Source organism: Telmatherina bonti (genome assembly GCF_933228915.1).
Source record: "Telmatherina bonti genome assembly, chromosome: 20".
Classification (NCBI taxonomy): Eukaryota; Metazoa; Chordata; class Actinopteri; order Atheriniformes; family Telmatherinidae; genus Telmatherina; species Telmatherina bonti.
Genome location: NC_136618.1, coordinates 22078586 through 22105872, shown reverse-complemented (window position 1 = coordinate 22105872; position 27287 = coordinate 22078586). Strand labels below are relative to the sequence as shown.

At 36.8% G+C, this 27287-nt stretch overlaps 1 protein-coding gene across 1 annotated transcript in view; it reads left to right on the top strand.

The window, feature by feature from the left end:
- LOC306770594 (cadherin-7) overlaps nucleotides 1-27287 on the top strand; it is a gene marked incomplete at both ends in the record, with an annotated part of 137841 nt that overhangs the window by 29559 nt on the left and 80995 nt on the right. Inside the window, one exon of the mRNA XM_079259476.1 lies at nucleotides 21047-21341. Within this exon, the coding sequence (XP_079115602.1) occupies nucleotides 21047-21341 (295 nt within the window). The remainder of the gene's footprint in view (nucleotides 1-21046; nucleotides 21342-27287) is intronic.

Here is a 27287-nt window from a genome sequence, read left to right as displayed (position 1 = left end):
ATCAGTAATTTAAGAATGTCTTGTTGTCTCTGCTGGCAATGTGGAGGGCTCCTTCAAGAGAATTTCAACTTTTCAAGGAAACACAAAGCGGCGACCTGTGTCTTGAGCCAAATAATCACAAAAAGATGTGTCAGATGTTCCACCTTATCCAGCTGACATGTAGCAACAACTGAATGCCAGAGATGCGTGCAGAAGTTGGTGCAGCGCAGTTCTCCGTTGGGATGACACTTTGACAGTCGGACACCTTTTGTGTGAAATGCTTCGTGATTTTTGTGCTATCTGGGACTGTTAAAAAACTGGTTTCTGCAGATAAACACGAGCAGCTAACCTTGCTGAGTCCCACTTGAAATATACAAGAATGGTTCTGCTTTCAACAAACCTTCACAGCCCCGTTTGTATTTAGCATTTTCTTTGATGTTGTTTCTTGGACTCAGTTAACTCACATTTATGGTCCAGAAAGCAGTTTACTGGCTTTTATTTTTCAGTATTCCAAAGCTGAATAAAAACAATTCACAGCAAAGGGCAAAAGAATTTGCCAGGTTTTTAGTGTCTGCTAATATAATGAAGATGAAGACAGGCACATGCATAAAACAACACATGACTAACGTAGAGGTTTGCTGAATCCAAGGTCTTGTCTTGCATACTTTTTATTTATTTACAATTTATTAGTTTTAACTACATGTTTGTGCACTGGAAAGGAGAAGCTCTCCAATCTTGTAAATTCTCTATAGTGACAGTAAAGGGCATTCTTGTTGTGCAGGATCATTTCTGAAAAGGACTTCTCTGCTTGGTTTTACCTATCATGCACATATGCTGAAAGCATTCTGCAAGAAGCTGATTCAAGATTCATTTCATTATCAGCAAGATAATAATGCAAGATGCTATCTCCTTTATATTGCTCACAAAAGTTGTATAAGACTAAATTGCAAACTCAGACCTATAAATTGTAGTTATGAATTCAGTAGTCTCACAGCCTGAGGTAAGAAACTGCTCCCGAGTCTGGTGGTTTAGTACTTTAACTTTCTATCATTTTCCAGACAGCAGCAGTTTGAACAGGCTGTGGCTGAGTGGGATGTTTTCTTTTAACTATCCTTTGGGCTCTGCACAAAAGTAGCTGAAAGTTGCATATTTATACTCTGATTTACAGATTGCATGCCTTTTATAAAAAAAAATAAAAAAAAAAATAAAAAAAAATCTCCCCCACAATTTTCCCTCATTCTATGTCAGACTCTGTGTATGAAAGTTGCATTTTTTTGGGCTCAATAAAGTGAACATAACACAGGTTCTCTGCAGCCGAAGTGCACTTTTTAACAGTACAGGGACGAGTCAGTGACCTATTTTTTTTTTTTTTTTTTTTTTTTTGTACAAAGCCTTTAAAATTTTAAAATACATTGAATCATCTCTTTTATGTAATAGAGTTTAAATTACTTTCAGAGTTTCTGTAATCTTGCATAGATGTACAGTTCCCTTGCATTGCATACATTTATGATGCATTTATTTAAATTTCCAATCCTGGAATTTTTAATGCAGGCTCCAGAGTCTTAGATTTCCCTGGGTCCTTGCATGAAAGTCTAATACTGCAGTATATCAAGTTTCTCAGTGAAATATCTTTTCAGCATGTTTGAAAGGAAATACCTAAAGAGCTTATACGAGGGAAAAGTAATTGTTTGATATTCTGCTTTACATTTTAATAGCTGAAAGCAGTAATAATGTTGAAATAGAAAGCTTCAATTTGAGATACATTAATTGAGAAATTCTCATAATCCATTACGAACTGCGATAGTCATTATGGATTTTATGGGAGCACAGTTTGTCAGTGAAGAAGATGAGCAGAGCTGAAGCCTGAAAACTCTGGGACTCAACGTTCTGAACAGTTTGGCAGGTGATATTTATAGCCCACTTTAGCCTCTCCCAGTGTACTGTATATCCTGCACATGACCTTATCTGTAGAAATTAGGTTGTTTTTTGTCACTTTGCCATATGTGGTTTTGTCATTGTTTGACTCAGATAGCAATGTCATCTAAAATATTCTGTCTACTTTAATGAAGTTAGTTTACTACTACACTTTGTCAGAAGTCTGAGATTAAATTAAGGCTTGTGCACAAGTGACTGATTTAAACATTTCTGCCAAACAACACAGCAGCAGAACAGCTCCCATCATTACTCTTCATGGGAACCTGTGTTTTATTCTTGCATACCAGCCCAGATTGATGTGAAATATATATATATATATATATATATATATATATATATATATATATATATATATATATACATATATATATATACATATATATATATATATATATATACAACTTTCACATCAATCTGGGCTGGTATGCAAGAATAAAACACAGGTTCCCATGAAGAGTAATGATGGGAGCTGTTCTGCTGCTCCCATATATATATATATATATATATATATATATATATATATATATATATATATATATATATATATATACTTATATAATGAGTGCAATACTTTTGGTTCCAGGAAGTAAAGTTGCTAAATCTCATCTGTTTCTCTTCATCAGCTACTGGCAGCTAATGCTAAACATCAAATGCCACAGATTAATGGGAATACACTTCTGCAATAAGCTGTCATGTATTTCAAAACTTCCAAGTTCCAATAAAAGAGATTTTTACCTTTTATAAAGCTGGAAAAGGCCATTGCTCTTAAATAAAGTTCAAGTTTTAGCTAGACCGGTTGTTTTTTTTTTTTCTTGTTTTCCTTTTTCATATTTAGCTTTACAACTAAGCTGCAGAAAAGATGAATACCTGCTGTGCAATAGTGATTTTGGGTACTGACACCACCGGATACTGAAATACACATTAATTCTGCTGTCCATCGTGACCAGTACTCCGTTGCACATAATGAAATACAGCACCAGGATGATAACATCTAAGGAGCCTTTTTACTGACAAAGAAGCTTTGATTCCATCCTCCATAACACTTTGAAAAAAAAAAAGTCTATTCCTGTCTTCCATTTATGTGCAGCCAAATACCACACACACACACACACAAACACATATACACACACACATACACACACAAAAAAGCAGAAATGAAAGCTTGCCTTGATTGCTAGCTTGATTGCTTTCATTGATTTGGTTGACAAATCAGAATGGTGGCAAACCAGAGAAAGCAGGCTGAAAGGCTTTAGAAGCACTTCATGTCTTTTTATTAACATGTTCATGTTGAGGACCCCTCAAAACATCATGTTATTTTGCTTAAATGAATAAACAAAATGTTTCAAACATTTGAAAAAAGGATGTAAAAGTTCATATTGGGTAGCACTGGTGTGATAGATGCCGAATGTTTTTGCTGGAAAATAAGAGTAACTCTTTTTTTTATTCATATCTGTGCCTGGTTGTGCAGTTATCTGTCTGTGCCTTTGCTGTGTTGTCCTTTGTGAGGGAAGGAGATACTGCACTGTTTGTGGCATTCACACTATCACTGACACAGCAGCTCGGTGCTAATGTTTAACCTCTGAAACAATCTGTTCGCTCTCTAATTCTGCAGATGACACTGTTAATGCCTGTGATGAGGGACATTCTTAACGGAGGGGGGTCAATAAAACCAAACAAAAAAGCAAATGAAAAAAAAGAAAAGAACATCAAGGTTTGATATATTGTTCACTTCCAGTACTTAACAAAAGGTACAAATTTTAGGAACAGACATAAAAATCCATGAACAGCATGTATAATATTTGGCTGAAAATGATCTGACTGGAAATTTTGAGCAAACTAGTTGGATCCTGGACTGTTCCTATTGGTAGAACACATAGATTTTGCCTTTTTTCTGGCATGGTTTTCTGGCATGAACCTTTAAAGTGGAACTATTATGTGCCTTTCAGGCTAATTTATTTTTTATTTCTGAAACCAGAAGGGCTGGGATTGATCGAGTTAATGTCACAAATCGCTTTATTTACTTCAGACCGACCCTCTCGTAGGCTGTCAGATCAGCCTGTGAGCAAAACGAGTGGACTGAGACTCTTCCGCATTAAGCCCCGCCTCCCTCCACTGCACTACATCGGGAGCGCGCACCGCTACTGCTTTCGCCGTCATTGTAACATCTCATAAACAGAAGGATTAGGCTAACATGAACTCAATAAAAAAAAAAAAATATATATATATACAATGTCAACACATAGCATACAGCCCTACATGTTGGAACCTGAATCAGACCCTGAAAACGAAGTGGAAAACAGCAACCCACAGCAACGAATGCAGCAGGATGTCTCTCTTTGGTAAACTCACCAGCCATCGTTGGAAATAACTTTATCTGACATTTTCCCCCGCCTGATGTATTTGTACAACCTATCACCACACCTTATCGCCCGGGACATCACAAGGATTTTGAAGTAGAAAAAAACTCTCTAAAATGAGCGTTTTTTGTGCTGGAACTGAAACTCAAACATGCGTTTAGGTGATAAAAAACAGTGCCGTTCATATGTCTGATGAGGATTCAACACTGTAACACTGTAGAAAGCTAGGAAAACTTGAAATACCATAATAGCACCCCTTTAAAGACAGTCCAAATTTTATTATATCGTCATCTAATGAAAAGACCATCCCAGAAGCTTTATGTTAGCCTTTTTAACCCTACCACAGCTGCTTTTGAGTTAAGCAGATAATCAAATCCAGATCATGGTGCTACAACTGCTGTGCTCAGCAGCTGATTCAAGCGTATAACCTTCATTCATCAATCCTGTTTGTTGTCACTTTGTCCAAACAGATCCATATCTTTGCCTCGTCTAAACATTTTTTTGTTTTTGTTGCAATGATCAGATGCAAATTATTGTTATTATTTTTGTCAGCCTTGGTTTGATTTTAGAGAACCTACAAAATTAAACCTGCATCCACATTCTTTCTGTGTCATACATTCAGGTAAACAAAACAAACTTTGATAAAACATACAATTTCTTTACTGCAGAGTTCTGGATGAATTTATGCCAAATTAAATCTTTAATAAGCTTTTTTTTCCCACTTTAAATTTGACACATCTTTAATTCTTTTTAATCTAAAAAAGTCATCTTTGACCTAGAAGCACATCAGTGTGTCCTAAATTGGTGATATTTGAACTAAAATCACGATTGGCCAAAATTACACTCAACATATGTTGTTTTATGCTTGTCTGATTGTATTTTAAGCATAAAAAGAGATTGCATTTCTGTTTCACTGAAGTGTGCAACAGAATTTAATTGGAAGAATGAATTTGATATATAATTCACATGTGGGAAATATGAAAAGTAAAAGATGTAAAATTGCCTCATTAATTAATTTGATGTCATTTTAAGGCGACTCATTTTAATTGCCTGTTTGTTGCCTTGAAACTTGCACCGTCTTGAGGCTGATAGCTCTGTTGGGCTCCGTTCACACTGCTGGGCGTTATGCTCAATTCCCCTTTTTTAGCCAAAATATTTGTTTGTTTATTCCACTGTGCTTGTTGATATTACAATTAATACGCCCATCATCAGACTTCAGTGTGAACAGCCTACGGGCTGGAAGTGGCCCACATGTGCAGAGTAAGACGTGACATCTCACATGACATGTTGAGTTTGTGAAGGTAAATATGAATGATACAGTATGTACTGTATGTTAGCATGTTTGTGTAGTTTCAAAGTTGTGCCTCTTAAATTGACTGTTTTGTTCATTGTTTTACTTGATGCTACTTCATTCCTCCCCCTTCAGTGCAGGATTTTGGCATATGTCTTACTCCATTGACACATAATTGGATGACATGCAACATGTCCATCCTGAGATTGTTTGAAAAGGTGATATATGAACCTGATTATATACCATGTGAAAGTGACTTGGGTCAAATAAAAAAAGAAAATAGATATGAGCTGCTCAGAATATCATAAAAAAAAACAGATATTGGTCACATATGCAAAAAAGTTGGATTTTAGACACCTTTGCATTCAATACCTTCTTCCCAGTTTCTTCCAGAGCTAAGTGTTTCTTTTATTTGCTAACAGGAGCATATGTTGCACCATGTGCAGTGATTGTATTATGTCTATGGACATTATTCAGCCTACAGACTAAAAAGCATACAGTGGAAGTAGACATTTCTGTGCATGTGTAAGTCGATCAGATGAGAAAGTTAATGAAATCTGGAAGCTCTTCCATTTTTCTTGGTTGCTCAAACAGAAGTACCTTAATTGTGCTGAAAAGTGAATGCGACAGACACTGTCTGTCTCATGATGGTGGTGTGTTTGCATAGAGAGGAACACCAGACATACGGAGAGTGGAGGAGATATGACTTCCATGGCAAAAGGAACTGGATGCTTCCCCAATAACAAAATCACCATCAATTATGGTGACCAGTTTTCCATTTGACACTAAGTTTTACATATCCATGTTGCTGTCCATCTTAAAATGACACAAAAGGTAAAGTTTGTTGCTACCTAATGCTAATGGACTAAAAGACAAGGAGTTGCTGTGTAGCTGAGAGTTAAAGACTCGTTTGCAAGATATTGTGAAATATAAGGATGTTTGATCTTCTCAGGGCAACGTTGGGACCAGAAAATAATTATTCAGTCAATAACAGAAACAGATCATGGACATGGTGTCCTACAGCCTGAACTAGTTATGACAAAACTATGCTGAATGTCTGACAGAATTAGTAGCTTTTGTAAAAGTCTGAAACCATCTTTTACAAACTTTCGTGTTTTCCTCATGGGAATCCTCCACATAGGTAACTATGCCTACTGGGTCTGCAGGGTTGATGCCACTGAGATCGTGGCTATAATGTGGACTCCTACCTGGTTTTAGGTGGTTTCCATGGTGATGCCCTCGGTGGTCCTTGGTGGGGCTGCTCCTGGTGTGGATTGTATTCCAAAAATATAATTTCTTCACTTTAGCATAAAGCCAGGTGTATATCCTCAGATGTTTACCATATTAGACTTAGATGTTAAGGAGGCACAGACTAGTTTTTAAATTTAATATATTTTGTATATATTTTATATGTACATATTCATAATTTGCATTTGTTATGGAAAACACTTTGACCTGCTTTTGTGTTAAAAGTCATAAATAAATATAATAAACAAAGTTTGATTTGATTGTTATGGCAAGATTTCCATTTTATATTCCAGTGTGGGTTATTATCAACAAACATCAATGTATTATTCTTTTCATTTCTTTATTTATTTGTCTTTTAAGAATAACTGTATGAGACCGTTAATGCATTTTTTTGTGGCTCTTTTTTTGTTCTTTTTTCTTTTTTTTATTTCTTTTTACTATCTTGACTAGAGCTGTTAAGGTCTCTGAAAATCCTGATTCAATTTCCCTGCACAGAAACAGAGCCATTATCTCTGTGGTGTTATGACTCAGCCAGCAGGTGCAGATATGAGCTGCTGCTGTCTGATGGAAACAAAATGTATGAATGGCACTCAGCATCCTGACAATCATTTTTCTGACTTTTACTGAAAGCCGATTTTCTTGTGTGAACGGTTGCCACCCCTGAGACAAAGCAGTCTTATCCCTGCTGAAAAACTGTTCCTCAGCATTTTCATATTTATCTTCTGAAAAGAGCCCTTTGCTTTGTACCTGCTGTCAAGCCATCGCACAGATTTATCTGTTTGTTCTGATTCACGTCTTTAACTCTGCCTGGTTCATTCTGAATTAATTTACAAGAAAAAAAATATATATATATTTTTCATATTACAAAGAGATGTTACTCTTTTCCAAACAAATAAAGTGACACTTCACTTACTTTGGTCTACATTTCATTTCCTGTCTGTACCATTCTATACATTTCAACTCGGTGATCTGTCTTCAACTGACTGCAGCTGCTTTTTTTTCTCACACACATCTGGCAGTTCAGCTGTCATAAAAAAGAAAAAAAAATGGATATGCTTGTTGCAACTTTTTTTTTTTATTTCTTGCTTGCTGAAAACAAATATTGGCCTTCCTCTTTAGCCATATCAACACAAAAGGAGCTTTTCTTGGTTTTCAGCAGGTGACCATCATACAATCTTTGTACCATTTTTGCTAGAAGGCAGCCATCGTGTGCATAAGTCCTTATTTTTATGGTATTTACTTAAATTATTTGATGACACAAGTACAGCACCCTTGATTTGGCCATGAGTTTTGCTTGAAATTTAGAGTCGAATTGACAAATAGTTTAATTCTAGTGCTTCAGCACAAACCAAACGCTTTATTTCTAAGCTTGTAGTATCTGACCAAAGAAATACTGGCCAGAAAATTGGGCTTTTAACAAATCATTACAATTATAATAAAACAAATGGTTTGGAAGTGATTCTCTTGAGCACAAGGTGGCATTTGTCCAACGAACTCTGGAAGAAGAAAATAGAAGAAGGGGGTTGAATGACTTCTTTCAAGGTCATTGTGTTGATTGTATGTTACCTTATCATGTTGTGTGACAATGAAGTGAGAATAGCTGCCCTGAATTTTTTAAGTTAAGTTAAAAAATAAAAAAAAAAAATGTTCTGAAAGCTTATCATCTTGATTATCAACATAGCCACTGACAACAACCCACTGGCTTTGACTCACTGAAATGAACACACAGCTGAATGTTTTTGGTACAGTTATAATTGGTTTACTTTAATAATTGGACAAAAAACAGAGGGCAGATGCTGCAGGGGATCGGATTTTGTCAAAACATCAGCTTGTTAATTAGTAGATCTCACAGCCAAACCCACTAAGACTCTACATGAGTTTCTTCAGATGTGTAACTTTTAAACTAATGCAAAATTCCTTCACAAACATAGTTTACAATGCACAATGCTGTGATGGGAGGCAGTGCATTACTAATGCAGCACAGCCTGTGGACTGTTCATCTCATTTATTGGCAAAATATCTGAGCGCTGTCCAATTTCTTTCTTTTCTTTTCCAATTTCTTTTTTTTTCTTTCTTTTCCTTCACTTTCCAACAGAATTGAGTGAACAGTCCAACTTTTTAGCTACAAGACAAAGGAACGTATGATTCATAGAAATTGATTTTAAGAAGGTGAAGCTTTTTCCCGAAAGGCAACAAAGTATGAAACACCTTCACTTGCACTTTGGGGATGTTTCACCATATTTCACAAAATTGTATTACAAGTAGCATACACCAGATTTGTGCAAATGAAAGAAAACATTGATAAGAATGTAGTTTCCTTTACCAAACAATGTTCAAACTCATTAACCACTCTTGTTGGCCATATCCCTCCAGAGTGTCCCATTCTATCACAACTCTGCCTTGTTGCTTTTGTGTACATTCAGTTCAAAATGTCTGAAGTTAGTACTTTATTTCTTTGATTTTTATGTGCTTTGTAAGAAATAACACATATAATTGGTAAATTTATCAACAATTTATCCACATTTTTTATTTATAACCTAGTCCAAGAAAAAAAAGTTTATATATATATATATGTATATATATATATATATATATATATATATATATATATATATATATATATATTTTTTTTTTTTTTTTTTTTTCTTTTTTTTTTTTTCCGCACGCACTGTGTTATAAATAAAAGATGTGGGTAAAATAAAATATGTATGTATGAGGGATTAGCCTATCTCTGAACTTGTTGGTATTAACATTATTGGTAAAAATGAGTCCTAATTAAACTTTTTAGACATAGTTAATCACATGGAGGTATGTGATAAATCAGGATTTCATGATCAATCACAGTGTTATCAGCAAAATATCCTCTTCTTTTAAAATCTTTGCTAAGAAAATGCACCAACTTTTGGTTTACAAACAATAAACAAATAAATGGCTCTTAAGAGCAGCAGCATAAGAGGAAATGTTGAAATAGAATCAAATATCTAAGACAAATAAGAATGGGCATTTCATGATTTACTAATCACGAGATAACAAGACAGCAGGATGAATTTGCAGCCCTGTGAAGCTGCCTTCCTTCTGAACACCGAGGAAAAATATCTGAGGTGAGATGAAACTTTACAAAATGTATAAATTCCATATATGCACATTTGGTGGGACTTTATTCAGATTTCTTCTCTTTAAATTCTCTTAGCTTGTCTTCTTAGTTTAATTAGAAAAACATTTAACTTGATGACTGAAAAAAGAGTTTTGTCCAAGTTATCTATTTTTTTATTTTCAGCCTGGTGAGACCCTGGTACTAAACAGGAGACAGTTAGCTGCTTTGAGCTAAATATGCTTCTGCATCTGCAGTACTTACCACTTGCTTGCTTCCTTTTTTCCTTGGTTCTTCTCTTTCTTTTCTTTCATTCATTTGTCAGTACGAGACAGAAAATGTTAAATTTGATAAATTAGCTCACAGTGTTTGCCTCAGATACTGTCATTGCAAACTCTCCACATTGTTACTGCTCTGTAGGAGTAAAAGTTGGTCAGCCATCAGGCAATCCCTTTTGGCTCTGGGACCTGAACATTTGACTGTTGGCTGTGGTGCCTCTGCATGAGTTTTTTCTGTGTGTTCAGCGCCAGTGAGCAAGAACTTTTGGAAATAAAAAACAAACACACAAAACAACAACAAAAAACACATGATGAAATAACGGCAGGATTTAATGTATGCATTATGCAATAATAACACATTTACATGCACGGGTCTAATAATGATAACACATCATTTATGAACACATCACATTTTAGTCACTGAATGGTGGTGTGGTGCTTAGAATAAACTTAGTTACGTCAGCTTTCTCCCACAGTCCAAAGACATGCGTGTCAGGTTAATTGGTCATTTTAAAGTCCCCATAGAAGGGAATGCAAGCATTAGTGGCTCTTTTACTCTTCTTGCAATGAACTGGCGCCATGTCCAATGTGTACCCTGCCTCTCACCTGTTAGCTGCTGGGATGTATTCCAGTCCCCACAGCACTGCCTTGTAGAAAATGGATGGATGGATATATAGCTCATAAAACCCTAATCAACCGCAACCAGCAGCTGACTGAAGATACTGGGTCATGGTGGTTCAAATGAAAGTGTAAAATGTATTGTTCTTTGACCTGAGGTACCATTAAGCACCATCGCCACTAAGAATCAGTTGTTGCCTGATGTTTAATGTTAAAAATGAGGCACTCAGTAGAAATTCCCCTTGAAAATACACTACCTTTCTTTTTATTTACTTAATTCTCTGTCAATAATCCATCCTCTCTTTGTGAACAGGCACGTTTTACTCCTTCTTTCATTCATTTTCCATAAAGCTTTGTCCAATTCAGTATCATTGGGGAGGCTGGAGCCTATCTCAGCAATTAGCAAGCGAGAGCGCATTTCTCTGTTAAAACACGTAAAACTGTCATAGAAATATTTTATGAATTTGCCTCATCAAATATGGTGCTTACATACATGAAACAAATAAAAATGTTTCAAAACCTGGTAAAAACGCATTACAGTTAATAGACAAAGCAATTTAACAATACAAATACATAACAAAGCATACGTGTGAAACATAATTATCCTACTTAGGCACAATAAGTGTACCTTCATGTGAGCAGATCCCAAGCATCTGTGCACCACTGTGTGACAGCCAACAGTCTCTCCATAATGATTGCTGATTCCCCACCTCCCAACTTGATATGAAAGAGGAGCTGCTGAGCCAATGAGCCTCTCAAAGCACAGCGCCATGGCTACTCACCAGAACATGGCCGAGTGAATAGATGAAAAGCCAAGCATGTCGGGAGCCGATGTCAGTGGCAGCTGCTCTGCAGACCCTGTCTACATTTTTAGCTCTTTTTTCTGCCACAGTGACCCTTTTTACTCTGCTGTTTTTTTGTTTTTTTTTTATTTGACAGTCATCTATACGTTCTTTAATGACTGAGCTCCCTGCTGGTTTCACATTTTGTGCCCCAGAATATAATCTTTATTGACCAGCAGACTAATGATTTCTGTTGCATGCAATGAAATGAATGAGCACATATATATCTCAACAGGAAGTAGCAGATCTGTTGTCAGAGGTTCACATATGTTTTTGTGTTTCAGATCGATCCTGTGCCCCTTTTTTTTTACAAACCCTGATAGGTCCAGCTGTTTGAGCTGTTCTGTGAAATATCTGGAGGGCAGTCTTTTGATTGAGGGTTCTTAAGCAGCAGCAGCAGCAGCAGAAGCGGTTTTTACTGTAATGGATCAAGTATTGCTCAAACTTTTGTGTCCGTTTTTGATTGTGCACGGCCTTTTGTATGAAACACTTTTTACTTTCCTCAAGAGAGACACATACACAAAGCTTGAAACATGAATCGCAGGGTTTGAGTTGATTTATTTCCACTTACTCTTGCTATGATTGTCAATGCCGCACATTTCTCTCACTGGCATTGCATGGCACACACCTGCCAACATGTTTTCATGTTGCACTTAAAGGCAATGCTGAAAATGGAAATGCATGAGTAGTTTTTTGTAAAAGGACAGGCATCAATCAATAGATTGTCTTTTTTTTTTTTTTTTTTGAGCCCTCCTCCTCTATGTATGGTAAACAAGCAAACACAAAGCTAACAGGCTGGTCCCCCGAGAACCGCTGGTATACAAAGCAGCGATAAGTGTCTGCACTGATTTCAGAAGATTCTGTTTAGATCCCTTACATTCCCCGGGAGTGCCTTAGAGCGGCACCGAGCTACATGCTCCTTTATGCCTATCTCCAGGGGAAGCTACGAAAAAAATGCTAAGCTACTATTTACATTTTTGCAAGTGAAGCAGCTACAGCGCTCAGTCAAAGTTATAAGACTTGAAACTTCAAATAACACCTGCAAAGGGGAAGTGAAGGTTTTAAAACGGTTTAGATTAATGAGAGATAAAAGTGATTGGTCAGATTTTACTCTTAATGCGAATGTCTAACCATGCATATTCCATGCTCTGCTCAACAGTGATGAGATGGAGAGATGTGGAGCCAGTAGCTTCTCTGTTGTGGCAGAAAGTTGGAAATTTAGCTAAACCACTCACTGAAAAGACCACATGGTGTGCTTGACCCCTGACCCAGCTTGCATGCTTTGTGGCCTGTCAGCTTTGTCCTTCTTGTCCATGGCATTCACTGGAAACAAACCGCCACGGATGGCTTCCTCTAAGATTAAATGTTGACTCTCTCCAGGAGCGACAGTTTACTTCAGCTTTGCTCTTGACAGCAGGAGATGGTGAGTAAACACAGTGAGCTCTATATGAGAGGCCACATATGCATGCTTAGGCTTGAGGACACAGCCAATGCAATCACCGTGCCCCCAGTGTGACATCCATCAGGAGGCTGATGGATTCCATTAATAAAAGACCTTTGGTGTTGTATCCCCAGTTCAGCATGTAGTCTGTCATCACGAACAAAATAATATTGACCTAATCATTCTCCACCCCTGCAGCACTGGCATGGAACCTGAAATACCACTGTTATTTATCCCATAATGAGATGTTGACATTTTCAGATAAATTGAAAGAAGACTTTTAATAATAATCTTGTATGAGTGTGTTGTGTTATAAATAAAATGCAGTTCGATAAGCTCTAAGCTCTACACAATAAACAAAGAGAGCAGGATTTAACTGAAAGGTGCCAATGCAAGCGCATGCATGCTATAATCCCTGCAATGTTTAACTGCTTCTCTGTAAACTTTCGCTGGATACTTTGTACTCCTGAGCTTCAGGTCGGGCGTGGCGAGAATCTTAAAAGTGTTCCAGCATCAAAGAAGTTCTGGCGAACCATCAGACAGCTCAAGTAGAAAGAGACCAAGCCTTTGCCCTGTCTTCTTTTATTAGTTATAGTTAGCTGCTGACCTACGCTATAGATTGTGTAAGACAAAAATTCCTCCACATAAATGTCACATTTTCCAGGAGCAAGATGTGCTATGGACACTCATTTTAACCAGTTTACATAAGAAGCATCATGGCTGGGTAGTTCCAAGGTTAGTGATGGGAGATTAGCCTCTGTGTTAATAAGGAATCTTACATCCAGACTCATATGTGGAGAATAGCCGCACGATGACCCTTATGATATATTAAATAATAGGGCTGTAACTTCGATTCCGATTTTTTGGGTGCCGATTCAATTAAATTCTGACAATTCTTCGATATTGCTGATTTTTGTAGATTAAAAACAAAATACATGTATGACACTTCATTTTTTTGCTCGTAATATTTCTTGATTTCAATTAGAAAAAAACGACACAGTAGCCAGATTATCATTGTGCTGCTTTAACACCCCAGAAGACAAGTAAAAAGATCAATAAATACAATAAAAATGAAAAAAAAATTATACTGGATTATTTTTGTTTGAAAAAAAAAATTTTTTTAACAAAGAAAAATCTATTTTAAAATTGTGAAGCAAAAAAATCCCGACTTTCGCTTTTTCGATTCGATTTTCCCCACCCCTATTAAATAACTGTTTTTGTTTCGTGTGCAAGTTGAGCTGATTTTTCTGTGATGGGTCAGATATGATATTTCATGTAAAGTGTAAATATTGAGTAATTCACAAGAGATTAATTTATCTTCTTTTATTTTTATATCCTACATGAATTTTCAGATAGTAAAGACAAGCTATGTCAGTTCTCCTCAATGCTGGACAGTCATCTTCTACTCATGGCACAGCCAAAATAATCTAGAGGCGTTTTACTGGTGGCAACTTACATTTTCTTTTTCTTTTTGAGTAAAGAACATCACAACACTGACGTTACACACCAGGCAGGCTGACTAAACAACACTGTTTTTACTGAGAAGCGACTTCAGCTCTCGTCCAATAAGGAACCCTGAAATGTCATTAATCATCACTTCAATAGCCTTACACAATGATTCTAAGGCTATGGGTAATATTATTCTTTTTTCACAATTTATTGTTTTTCAATGGGGCAAGAACAAACCGCAGCAATTTTATTGTTTTTTTTTGTCATTTTTAAAGAGTTATGTAAATCAACTAAACTGTGCTGATATATAGTATGAGAGCACAGTGACAGAGAAAGCAGCTGACTGAAACTGAGGGCTTGTGCTAACAGTGGAATACAATCCACTTTAAAAGGAAAGTTGCTTGGACTCTGTGTAAAATGCAAATAAAAGTGGATGCAATGATTTCCAGTAAGTATTTTATTTCCAATCAAACTAAAAAAAAAAAAAAAAAAAGCAACATTAAAACTGAGACATTTTTCTGTTACATGGAAATATTTACCTTCTTGGCACCATCAGCTTTTTTTCTCTCCTGTTCTCAGTCTGTAAACATCTGAATACTTGTTTTTGGGAGAGGAAAGTCATCCCAATCTCTTTTCCATGGGATTCTTGCTGCTCAACACTTTGGAGTCTTATTTATGTTGGTTTTAATTATCCACCAAATATATTCAATGGAGCCCTGCGGTGGACTGGCGACCTGTCCAAGATGTACCCTGCCTCTCGCCCAATGATTGCTGGGAAAGGCTCCAGCTTCCCTCGACCCTGAATTGAACTAAGAGGTTAAGTAAATGAATGGATGGATGTTTTCAATTGATCAAAGCTCTGGACTGCAGACCGACCAGTACACCACCTGGGCTCTTCTTCTATGAAGCCATTATATTTAATAGATGCAATGTGCTCTTTAAAAGGTGATGAGACTTCCCTGATGAATGAGTTATGACTAAATAAAGGGAAAATAACGATACATTTTCTTGCTAAAATGTGCAAAGTTTTAATTGAGAAAGATTTTGTCAGGCTGGGAGCATTTGCTCTGAAAACCTTTACAGATGTATGAGTTTTTTGTTCCTTAGAGGCCACAATGAAGTCTCATACCAATAGAGATGCAGGCTTTTACTCTGAGTACTAAAAACACGCTGGGAAGACCCTCTCCTCTCTACTTTGAAGGACACAGCATTATAATTTCCAAATAGAATCTCAGATATTGGCACCGAACCGTTTTCCACTTTGCCTCAGTTGTTTTAAATGAGCTTCGACTCTAAGCTGACGGCAATGTTTCTGGATCACGTCCACTTTCTTGTTTGGATGATAATTTTGTATGGCATTGTGGGCTGTGGTCACAGACACTGATTTCTGGAAGTGTTCTTGAGATCTAAGTGATTCTCTAAATAAAAGCTACATTTTTATTGAAAAAAATATATAGAGAGACTTTATACGTGGAGTAATCTGGCCCTTGCAAAAATAACATAATACACACTAAATATCTTATGCTGTTCTAATTTACATGTAGGATTTATAAAGTATTTTTCATTTCATTCATTTAATTTCATTTCATTCTGTCAATGGCTTTCATGTTTTAACTTAGCAATGAAAGTTATAAATGTGCAGAGTGAGATCAATTTCAACAAAAATAGTCTCTGGCTCAAGCACAGACACCCCTCCCATAATAAATCACTAAGAGATTAAATAGAATTCTAGTGTGAGAAAGATTTCTCGTAATTAACGTCTGCAACAAGCATAAAACATTCCTGTCTACATTTCTTGTCCACACAGTGTGAGGAAACTCTTTGAGTACACTGGTCGACTAGCTGCCATTCATTTGATGTCGAGCTGCCAAAAATATGTTTAGCAACCAAGATGTTCAGTCTCAGCTAAGACACATCAAGTCAGACTTTTGTTTGGTTCATGTGTTGAATAAAAGCCCAGATTTAATAACACAATCTGTGTTTTCTCTTAAAATCTGATATCATAGTTATCCAGCATTGCACAGTTTATCTGTAAAATCTGTTCAGTTTTTGTTAAAATTACTGGAGAACCAAATGGCATTGGATCAACCAAGGTAAAAAGCTGTGGTTTTGTTTGCAGAGATGGTATTGTGCTGGAAAATGCTTTGGCATTGCATTCTTTTCAACAAAACCTCAAGGCCCGGCTAAAGCGGGGACTGGAATGTCCTTTCTGGTAACCTTATCAATAAAGTCTCAACAGGGATACAGATGTTTTCAACAAACGCAGCACTGATGATATGCGGGAGATTCATTCTTCTTAAAAAGACTATTTCAATTGAATTATTTGGTTGAATATTAATGGGAAAATAAATAAAAAAAAATCAGATAATTAATTTTTTTTACTTAGATACACAGAAATTTTCAAATTGGTTGGATTATGTATCAGATGAGCTAGTTAGTCCTGCTGATTATCTTCTGTTGCAAGCTAAACATGTACATGCCAATTTTTTGTCTCCAACCTTTTATTTATTATCAGTATAGAGCGATTTCCTAGTCAGTAGAGCAGTTTGATTTTTGGCAGATGCATAAATTCAGGCTGATCCTTCCTCATATTATTGATCCACGAAGCAACAAGATTTAAAACATCTTGTAGATTGAGAGCGCTACTGAGTGCAGATGTTAAAGCATCAATTGAAGCTTTATTCTGCAAAGTTTTAACACTAAATGTCAAGAACAAGTAACTGCATGCCCCGAAACACTCGCTCAGCAAGCTCTGCTGGTGTTTTGTCGTGTTTGAGGTGATAAAGTAAAAACAGAATTATACTCTCTGCTTAGTGCTGACAGCTTAAAATGATCTGTATGCCCATCTTTCAATCCTGGCCATGGCCTTCTCCTCAGATATACTGTGATCACTCCGTCTTAAAGGAGCTGGCGGCCAACATACAACTCTTACTTCAAACAGAATTATTCAGAGTTGCTTACTTGTCATGATAATTTTCATTTATTTCTCCAGAATTGTTCAAGGATGATTTTGTTGGAGTTGTGCTTTGAGAGAAGGTCTGAAAGTCGTCTTTAAAGTCTTGACACACTCCTCTGAGAGTTAATCTCTGTCATCAGCAACTACAAAGATTCAGTATAAAAATGGCTCCTTTAAAAACATCTGCAAGGTGTATCTGTCTATGTAACATCTGAATAACTCACATAATTATTTCCACTCATTTTAGCCACTGCAAGAAACAACAGCTCACTTGCAAATTGGAAACTAATATGCTTTGAGATGAAAATGGGTGGAAGATGCAACCATCTTGACATTTACTGTATATGATGTGTTACTAAAATAAAAATGTACTTTAAATGCCTGTAGAATTACAGGTATTCTTAAACTATTATAGAAATAGGAATATTTTGAGGAAAACTGCCTTTTATTTTAATTTTATTGAACAAAAATGAAAAGGCTTTAGTGCAGTGCAATGCAAATATCAAACCTCCCTTTAGGTACATCTTTAATATTTTAACAAATGTAATGAAGCAAAACTATATACAAACAAGACTCAGTGATTTCAGCTAATGATGTTTAACTGAATAAAAGGTGTGATTGTTGGTAAGAGATGCTTAAGCATGTCATTGACTGAATTAAATTTCCTAATAGTATAAAGAAGTTGCGCAGTAATACAAGATAACCCAATAAAAAGAAGTATGTAAAGATGGGTACAGCTTTGAGAAAAAAAAAAAAAAACATGACTAATGCAAGGGGCTTCAGGCAGATTGTAGAGCGTTTAGTCGACATCGTTCACTGTACAATGAATCTAGATGTCTTCCAAGGATGCAGCCATTTTCTAAAGAAACTGACAAAAAGCCAAAGCCAACCCTCGCAAAAAACTGACTGAGATGATCAGTAGTGTTTCAGCGATGATGTTCAAGCTCGTTTTAATGCTTTACATCTGACAATTTATAGAAAGATAAGTAAAACTAAAAAAAAAAAAAAAATTAGAATTCCTAACTTCTAATGAAAGACTGGAGGCTGCATTATGCTGTGGGACTGAAAGCATTTAGAGGAACGGTAAAAATCAAGGTTGCAAAGAAATTTTAACTGTGATCAAATCAAGTGTTTGAAAACGGAAGGAAGTTATTGAGTCTTCAACTGGGACATGAAAGCCCAAAAGAATAGTTAAAATGAAAAGGACTGACATATTAGCTGGCTGGAAGTTCTGATCAAATCCTTTCTTATGTAGCTAAAATTGAAATTTACCGTTACTAGAAGCAAGAAGGCATGCTGACATTAGGCACTTAAAAAAATACAATATCTACACATAAGTATTGTTCAAGGTCTTGAAGGGAGTTGCATACATATAGATTCAAAGAATCAAAGCTTTTATTGTTAAATGCAAAGTAAGAACTGTGTTTTCCTGCACAATGAAATTCTTACTTTGCTGCTTGCTCTGGATGCTAAGGGTGTAAAAAGCAGGAGGCATGGTCAGCTCAGCTGGTCAGGAGTCTGATAGCAGTGAGGAAAAAGGTGTTCTTAAGTCTGGTAGCCCTGCATTTCACACTTGTGTACATCCAGCCTGAAGGTAGGAATGTTAATAGTCCATGTTGTGGGTGGGTGGGGCTTCTGATGATGGAGGCAGCTCTCCTGCAGACTCTGCTGTGGTAAAAACTCTCCAGATAGGGTGGAGGGGTCCTGGTGATATTTGTGACAGTCTTTACCACTCTCTGCAGGCGTTTGCGGTCCTTCACTGCTGTTCCACATGGTGATGCGGTTGGTCAGGATGGACTCAGTGATGCAGCTGTAGAAGTTGCTGAGGATCTTTGGCTACATGGCAAATTTCCGCAGCTTCCTCAGGAAGTAGAGCCGCTGTTGAGCCTTCTTCACCATCCTACTGCGCTTGAATACATAACAACTAACAAGTTGCTGAAGATATCAGCTAAAACATACAAGACACTCTCGATCAAAGATGGGCAACTTCGGTCCTCAAAGGCTGCAGTCCTGCAAGCGTTTGATGTTTCCCTGCTGCAACACACCTGACACAAATCAATGGGTAATTAGCAGACTGGTTCTGCACTCGTCTGCTAAAGAAGTCTGATGTGTGTCCTGTGTGTTGCAGCAAGGAAGCTGTGAACACTTGCAGGGCTGCAGCCCTTGAGGATCGGAGTTGCCCACCCCTGAACTAGATGGTATCAAGATATGTGTAGAAGCCATCAATGATTGTAAATGTTGTGTATGTCGATACTGGTAGAGACGCCACTAATTCTGTTTGAGGCACAGCATACTTTTTTTTAAAAAGTTTTTTTAGGAAATTTTATTCTGTATTGTTCATAGTCTCTCATATTTTGGAACATATTCTGAAGTACAAGCTTTAAATTCAGCGGTGCTTGTTATGCTAATTCTGACCTGGCTGTACTAGGTTTAGTCTGACTACATGCCGAATGCTGCATGACCTCAGCTCTTGGTGTTAGTCGTGAAAGTACACTTCCTTTAGTCTATAGATATACTTTCCATGGTCTTAATGGCAATAGAAATCCACTTGTAATGTAGCATTACCTCCCAATGCTTTTTGGTTTCAGTAAAAGTTTTCTGACAGGAAGAAAAGAAAGTTTTCTACCTGAGCAGAATGATTTCCATCTCAGCTGAATCACATTTAGAGTGCTTAGCATATGTCTTATATAAGAACATTTCCCAAGCTTCCTTTATCTCTTTAATAATAATGAGTCCATGAACAGAGAAAACTCAAGTCCATTTGGTACATCATTGTTATTCCGTTGATTCAGACACACGTGTGTGTGTGTGTGTGTGTGTGTGTGTGTGTGTGTGTGTGTGTGCGAGTGTGTTTTAAGTTAAGCCTGTTGATGTATGGAGGTTTGAATGTGAAATTACTTTATTACTGCCAGAACAACAAGTGTTTGCTTTTAATTAGATTCCATTATTTGTGGCAAATGTAGCCTAAATCATGTCGGGTGATGAGATAAAACATTTCTGCATTAATCGTGCCCATTTTCATCTTTTGATCTGATTCGGATGTTTGTCCCATCAGCACCACATGTTTGCTCTGTTTCTTTGAACACATTAGCATTGAAATGTGATTAAATTTATCACACGGTTTAAATACTAAGTATTTCATTGCGCAATAAGTGCAGCCTTAATTGCGTCACAAAAAAATCAGACTTTGTTGAATTTTTGTTCATTAACTGGAAAACTATGTAGCTTTGGATTAAACAAGGTATTTATACTGCATTGCCACATTTGAAAGATAGAAATGTCTCAGATTATGTGAATGACATGAGAGGTAGTAAAACACAACATAGTTTAAATTCTAATCCAGTTCAATCAATGAATTTAGCTTGTTATCTCTGAATAGGTAATGTGAAGTATCAACCTCTCTGGTATAATCAGAATTTAATCAAACAGTCCTGTGAGACAGAAGCCCTCCAGTCATCCTTTATTAAGTCGGGCATTGCCACTAAAATATTAAAGATACTTTGCACCAATAGATTATGAAGTGTTTTTATGACTACTCTCTGTTCTTCTTTCTGTCAACAGCTGCATTCTGATGTCGACAAGGGAGATGGAAAGGTGAAGTATGTACTCTCTGGTGAGGGCGCCACCTCCATCTTCACCATTGATGAAAACACTGGAGACATCCACGCCACGAAGCGCCTTGATCGAGAGGCCCAGGCTTACTACACCCTTCAAGCTCAAGCCGTGGATCGATTCACCAACTTACCTGTAGAGCCCAAGTCCGAGTTTGTGGTCAAGGTGCAGGACATCAATGATAATGAGCCTAAGTTTCTTGATGGGCCATACCTAGCAGGGGTACCAGAGATGTCACCTTTAGGTAAGCTCCCTAATTTTGTGTGTAACATACATTCCTAATTTTATATCAGCTTCTTGTTGACTCTCTCCTCCACATGTCCACCTCACCGAGTTCATTTTCAGCTCCGTTAGGAGGGCTTTGAATGAGTGCTGTGCTAATCTGAATCATTTATGTTCACTTTGTAAGGCTGAAAATGTGCTCATCACACTGAACTCACTTTATAAAACTCTGCTTGGACATCGTGTGATATGAGGTGTAGATTATCAATGATCCTTTGTTCTCAAGGCCCAATATCCTGCTGGTATTACATGTTTCCCTGCTGCAACACACCTGATTCAAATTCTATAGATCTCTGACAAGTCTGCTGTTTAGCAATTAACTTACTTTGTGTGTGTTGCAGCAGAATAAATTAAAAACTCTGCAGAATAGTGAGAGTTGAGGACCAGATTATGACTCCTGCATTAAAAAAAAAACTTGCTTTGCATTTCATCAGATTATAAAACGCAATAATACTGATAAATGAAACCAAACAGTCCTTTACGTTTTAGGTTAAAAGTTAATGCAAAAAACATTTATGTGCAAAAAATTTTATTAATGGCCGTGGGGCAAGCTGGTGCCCAACCCAACAATCATTTGGGGAGAGGCCGGGTACACGCTGGACAGGCACTCATACATCACATGTTTTATGTTAATCGCAGAGCCTGATAAAATAAATAGTAGCTTGCCCTGATGGAAGGAAGTAGAAGTCCAGGACTTACTTAGACCTACCTCCTTGTGCCATATCCAATAGGATATAGGACAATCATTACTTTTAATTTAACCTGTGCCACGGTAAAACAGAAAAATCTCTAATTAAACCTTGAAATAAGAAAGTAAAATAACACAGGAACTGTTCTGGGAGAATATTAAATTCAGCATCTTGTGTCATAATGACACAGAACATAGCAAGGCTTCGCTGTTATGTGCTTCACTGAACTGTGATACTCTGCCACCCATCTCCCACTAATTCAGTGATTGGTGAGCTACAGCTGTTCAGGAAAGAAATAATGCTTCTATATTATCAGTGACAATGTAAGAAGTTTCAGTAATGTGCCCAATATTGATATGCTAATTAGCCATGTGCTAATCACGGTTTATGCTAACACTTCTGTAGGCTGACAAACAGAGATGTGCAGTTATAGTTTGCTTCATGACCCCAACACCAATCATTCCAAAATCTCCTGATACAGTACTTTAGATTGGTTTGACTTGTCTCTGGTTGTAACATTTATTGTGATCAGCATTCCATTATAATCTATAAAGATTTGCTAATTAGAAGGTATTTCAAAGTTGGTGCAAAAACCAGAACACATAAGTTTTGGCAATTTAATTGGGCAACTAAGTGTCTTCAAGTCATGCAGCTGAACAACTGGATTCCTCATTGAGGTGCACTTCGTAACAACGGAGAATAAAAGCTACTCTGATGTTTCTCATGTCTCGCGTCTAGCTCAGTAAAGTCTCCTTCACTTCCTCTGATAATTAGTCCTCTCAGGTTTCTCTACTGAATCAGACACTGCACATTCAAAACAGCCAGTGTGTTAATATCCAGTTGGTAGCATGTGATGTGTTGTCATAAGGTGCAATGCTGCTGCAAGGTGATGCACCAGGATGGAAAAAAAAAAAAAAAAAAAGTTGTGAAGTGTTTGCAATGCTGTACGCTATATTCAGAACAAGTTGTAAAGTGGGGAAGTTATGTGCTACTGTTACTTTATTAATAACAACTGGAAAGTTCAGGCGTTTTTAAGCCATCTGAAGATTTCCAAGAAAGCAGAAGATGGCATGTTTTGTAATATATGAGCACTGGGAAAAGGTTAAAGGCAGTGCTGGTCAAACGAAATGTCAGCCCTAGTGAACCTCATCTATAGTGCCCCCCCAAAAATATGTAAATTAAACAAACATAATTGTTTTTTTTACCTGAATTAACAGCAACTGAGAAGTCAGAGCTTGGCCTTTCGTCAGAGTTTAGCATTTAAACCAGTATACGTAAAATGTGCATTTAAAATATTAAAATATTTCTAAATACTCTCACAATTCAGTTTTACCATATAAACAGTAATTATTCAAGCAGATACAATAATGATAAAATGGATTACATATTCAGATCAGCAGACACAGCAATCATTAAGTCTTTTAGTTTTGCAATTACTTAAAATTTTCTAAATGAAAACAGTTGAATTTAATTCTGGCTAATGTTATTCATTAGAGTTAATTCCTCTGTAGGAACAATAATCTTGTCTAGGGGAGTCAGCCTTAACACAATTACTATCAGCTTCTCTGATTAAAAGGGAAATCTGCTAAAGTTGTCTGTAACACTTAAGCTAACTTTGCCGCAGTATTTCTCTTCACCTACAGCGACCCAGAGATCATTTTAAGGGAATATATCACAGTGCTTGACAAACTTTGTTTTGATTGAAACTTTCTTGTTTTTTTCTGTGCTGTGCGCCCAACGGTTAATGTCTCTTCATTTTGATGTTAATGACCTAGATTAATTGTGCAACGCCACAACCCCCAATTTCTACCAGCTGTGTGTGTTCACTGCGTTCAGGCTGCACCCAGTTTTCTTCTAGTCAGGGAGCCAAAGTCTCAAAAATCCATATTCAGCTTGTGAAATGAGAAAATGCTGCATTTTTTGCATTAAACTAATGCAAAATCACTTTTAAGAGTTAGTTTTTAAGTGGATGTTGTCACCCCTGTGTATCTGGAATGCATTTATTGACAGCCAATCCACTGAGGATTTGAAGAAAAAATTCTTTTTTTTTTTATTTTATTTTTTTTTACATTTTTCTAATGAAAAAACACTAAAATGGCCACAATTTCTTTTTGAGATATTTCCGGCAGTTATGACCCTCTAATTATTGCTTGTCAGGGGTCAATATCAAAATAAATGAACACAAAGGAAAAGTATGACAGATAATGTCAGGTCCAATACATTTTTTAGACTATTCTGCGCTGTGCAAATTCGCACCAGAAGCGTGTCAGATGTGGAGTGTTCCTGGACGTAGTCTGCATAATTTCATTAATAAGATCACAAAAGCACATGTTTTTTTAACTGGTGTATCTCTTAATGACTCTTTGCTGATAGCTGACCTGAATGAATGCATAGCGTGCATTAAAAAGAATATATTTTTATGTTAACAAGTATGTTAAACTCAGTATTGTTCCTAACCAGTTGATAGCTCGGCCCACCCGTTCTCCTTTCTGCTGATGTAAAAATTATCTGTATGTCATAAAATTCTATAATTCTTCACTTCCTTTATAAATGCCTCCTTGTCCTTTATAAAAAACACTGCTCCGATATCTGATCTCCTGTCTGGCTGTCTGAACTGCTGATCTTCACGCTTTCTGGAAACATGCTTCATCATAAATAGACTTGCACCAGTTGTTTTGTAGCATCGGACATGCATTGTGCCAAGTGCGAACCACACCACTGACTAAAACGACCATGATTAGCTCTGGAGGCCTCAGCACAGTGAGAATGCAGCACACGGGCACCACATGAAAATTGTCCTAATTTGGCTTGCCGGTGGTTTCCTAGCCGACCACCTATAGCTCGCCCACAAGTAAGGGTTGCCTGATTTGGCACACCGGGTGCTCAAACCAGGTTTTGTAGCCATTTTGTAACATTTTGACTTGATATGAAAAGACAAATTTAAGGAGGTCCAGTTAGTGAGATTTTTTTCAGGCAAAAGTCCAGAAGATCATGTCTAACCATCCAAACAGCATATTTAGGCCAAATCCGGGCAATTGTTGGCACTTTTGGCTCAGTTACGGCTCTGACAAGGAAGCTATATCATGAGTCCCTTTGGGTCACATGACCTCACTAAGCATTTCCCACTTTTAACATGGCAACCACAGTGTAAATAAAAATACGTGAACATGACTCCAGGATAAAATATATTTAACTCTTGAAGTTGTGCAGAATTAACATTTTCAAACAAATAATAAATAGAAAGCCTGATTTTAGACAACAGTAGAGTAATCTGGGCTGTTGTACCATATTTACATGGACATTTTAGGTGAGCAGAATAAATCTCAGAAAAGCCTCCAAAGCAACAACTTTTTAATAAGACAGACAAATTTCTGTGCATGTGTCGATGGGAATGTTTTTCACTGTCAGTAGCCACTCCACTCACAAAGTGCCTGAAAGCGGTATTAATTGCATTGAAAAAAAAGAAAGATCACTAACCTTATTTAGTTCGATCCTCCACAAATGTCAGCACCAATCAGTCTGGTTGAATTAAGAGATTTTACAAATTAGTGGTGCAAGATGAGTCAGGGGATCAAAATAAAATAATTACCAAAGTCCTCACAGTTTATTGTTTTGCATTCCCTAATATCTGGATGAAACATTAGTCTGGACAGAAATGGTTATAGATTAATAGAGGACTAAAATTGTAACTTTGTCTAACTCAGAACGACTAAAATACAGTACTAAAGTTGTGCTCCTTCGAGATCGGTCGTTCATATTGACATGATCACATTAACATTCATGACTTTAGATATTCCTTTTATCTGTCCATTTAAAAAACACTCCTGGATGACTGCATGGTCAAGATTTCCTCCAAGGTTTTGTAAAGGTTCTCTTCATGATGTAAATGCAAGTACATGCAAATAAGTGACAACAACATCCTGAGGCCATTCAGCTTAGCAGGTGTATGAGAGAACACAACAAGAGAGAGGGACCTCCATATCAATGAGCCTTGCTCAATAATGTGGGTTTTTCTACTTTGTCAAAGCTGCTTAAACTGATTTTCAGGGTTTGTTTTGCTTGGAAATTAAGTTATTAAGATTTGAAGTAACCAAATTAATCTTCTGACATATGTGTTCACATAATAACCCCACAGTTTATGAGCTGATTTTAAGGGAGGTTTTAACCACAAGAACATAAGGAACTGAAATGTGAAGTATATCCAAGGTTACAGATCTTATTTATATGCACGTTTGCAAGTGAGGACACAAACGAACAACAAAGTCACTGCAGGTAATTAAAAAGGACATTTTAAAGATCAGAAATGGTGTTTTCTGATCATATATTTAACATAGTATTTAAATAGTTTTTTCCTTAAATTCTCTGGAGTATATTAAGGGATATAACAGCTTGTAGGATGGAAAGGTGTGTTACATTACTATTAATCAAGTTATTCCTCTATGCAATGCACATATGGTATACGACTGATACATAAACCTTTTTTTCACTCTGTGATCCTGTATTGGAGTTTGTGAAGGCAGTTGATTGATGGATGGTTTCACTATCTAAATACATTCAGTCTGGACACTGGTTACCTGTTGGTTGAGTTTAGAAAATGAAGATGACTTGGTTGAGTTTAAAAGTGTTTGATTAAAAAGAAACTCACAAAAAACAAACAAACAAAAAAAAACCATAAAAAACATGATTGGCAATGTGAATTTGGGGTGGGGTGGGACCACTTCAATTGCCCCTACAATCTTCCTGTCTAAACAGTCTCAAGGTACATTTTTGTGACTTTTCAAAGAATTTTTAGTAACACTTTGGAAAAATGAGTCAGTTTTTCTGTGGTTTGGCATAACAACCATTATTATGAGAAGTTAAAAGCAAATTTGCAGTCTGATTGGTTGGATCAACTAGGTGGGGCTGAACAGCTGATAAGGATGAGATGGTGAAAATTAGGAATTCTAAAAATAATACTAATAGTAGTGTCTAAAAATGTAACGTCCATTACTGAACATAATTTCATGTTTCTAGGGGTTTTTAACGTGAAAAAGCTCATTTTATTGTGTTGTAAAGTTTGATGTGCTGTAATTTACATATTTATCTTTTCAAATATGCCAGCATAGACCTCCAGGCTCAGAAACAGTGATGAGTGATGCATGTTTAAAAACTAACTCAAGCAAACGGAGGTCTGGATCAGGCTTGAAGCCCATGGGCATTTTTCCACAAATTGGTGCTCA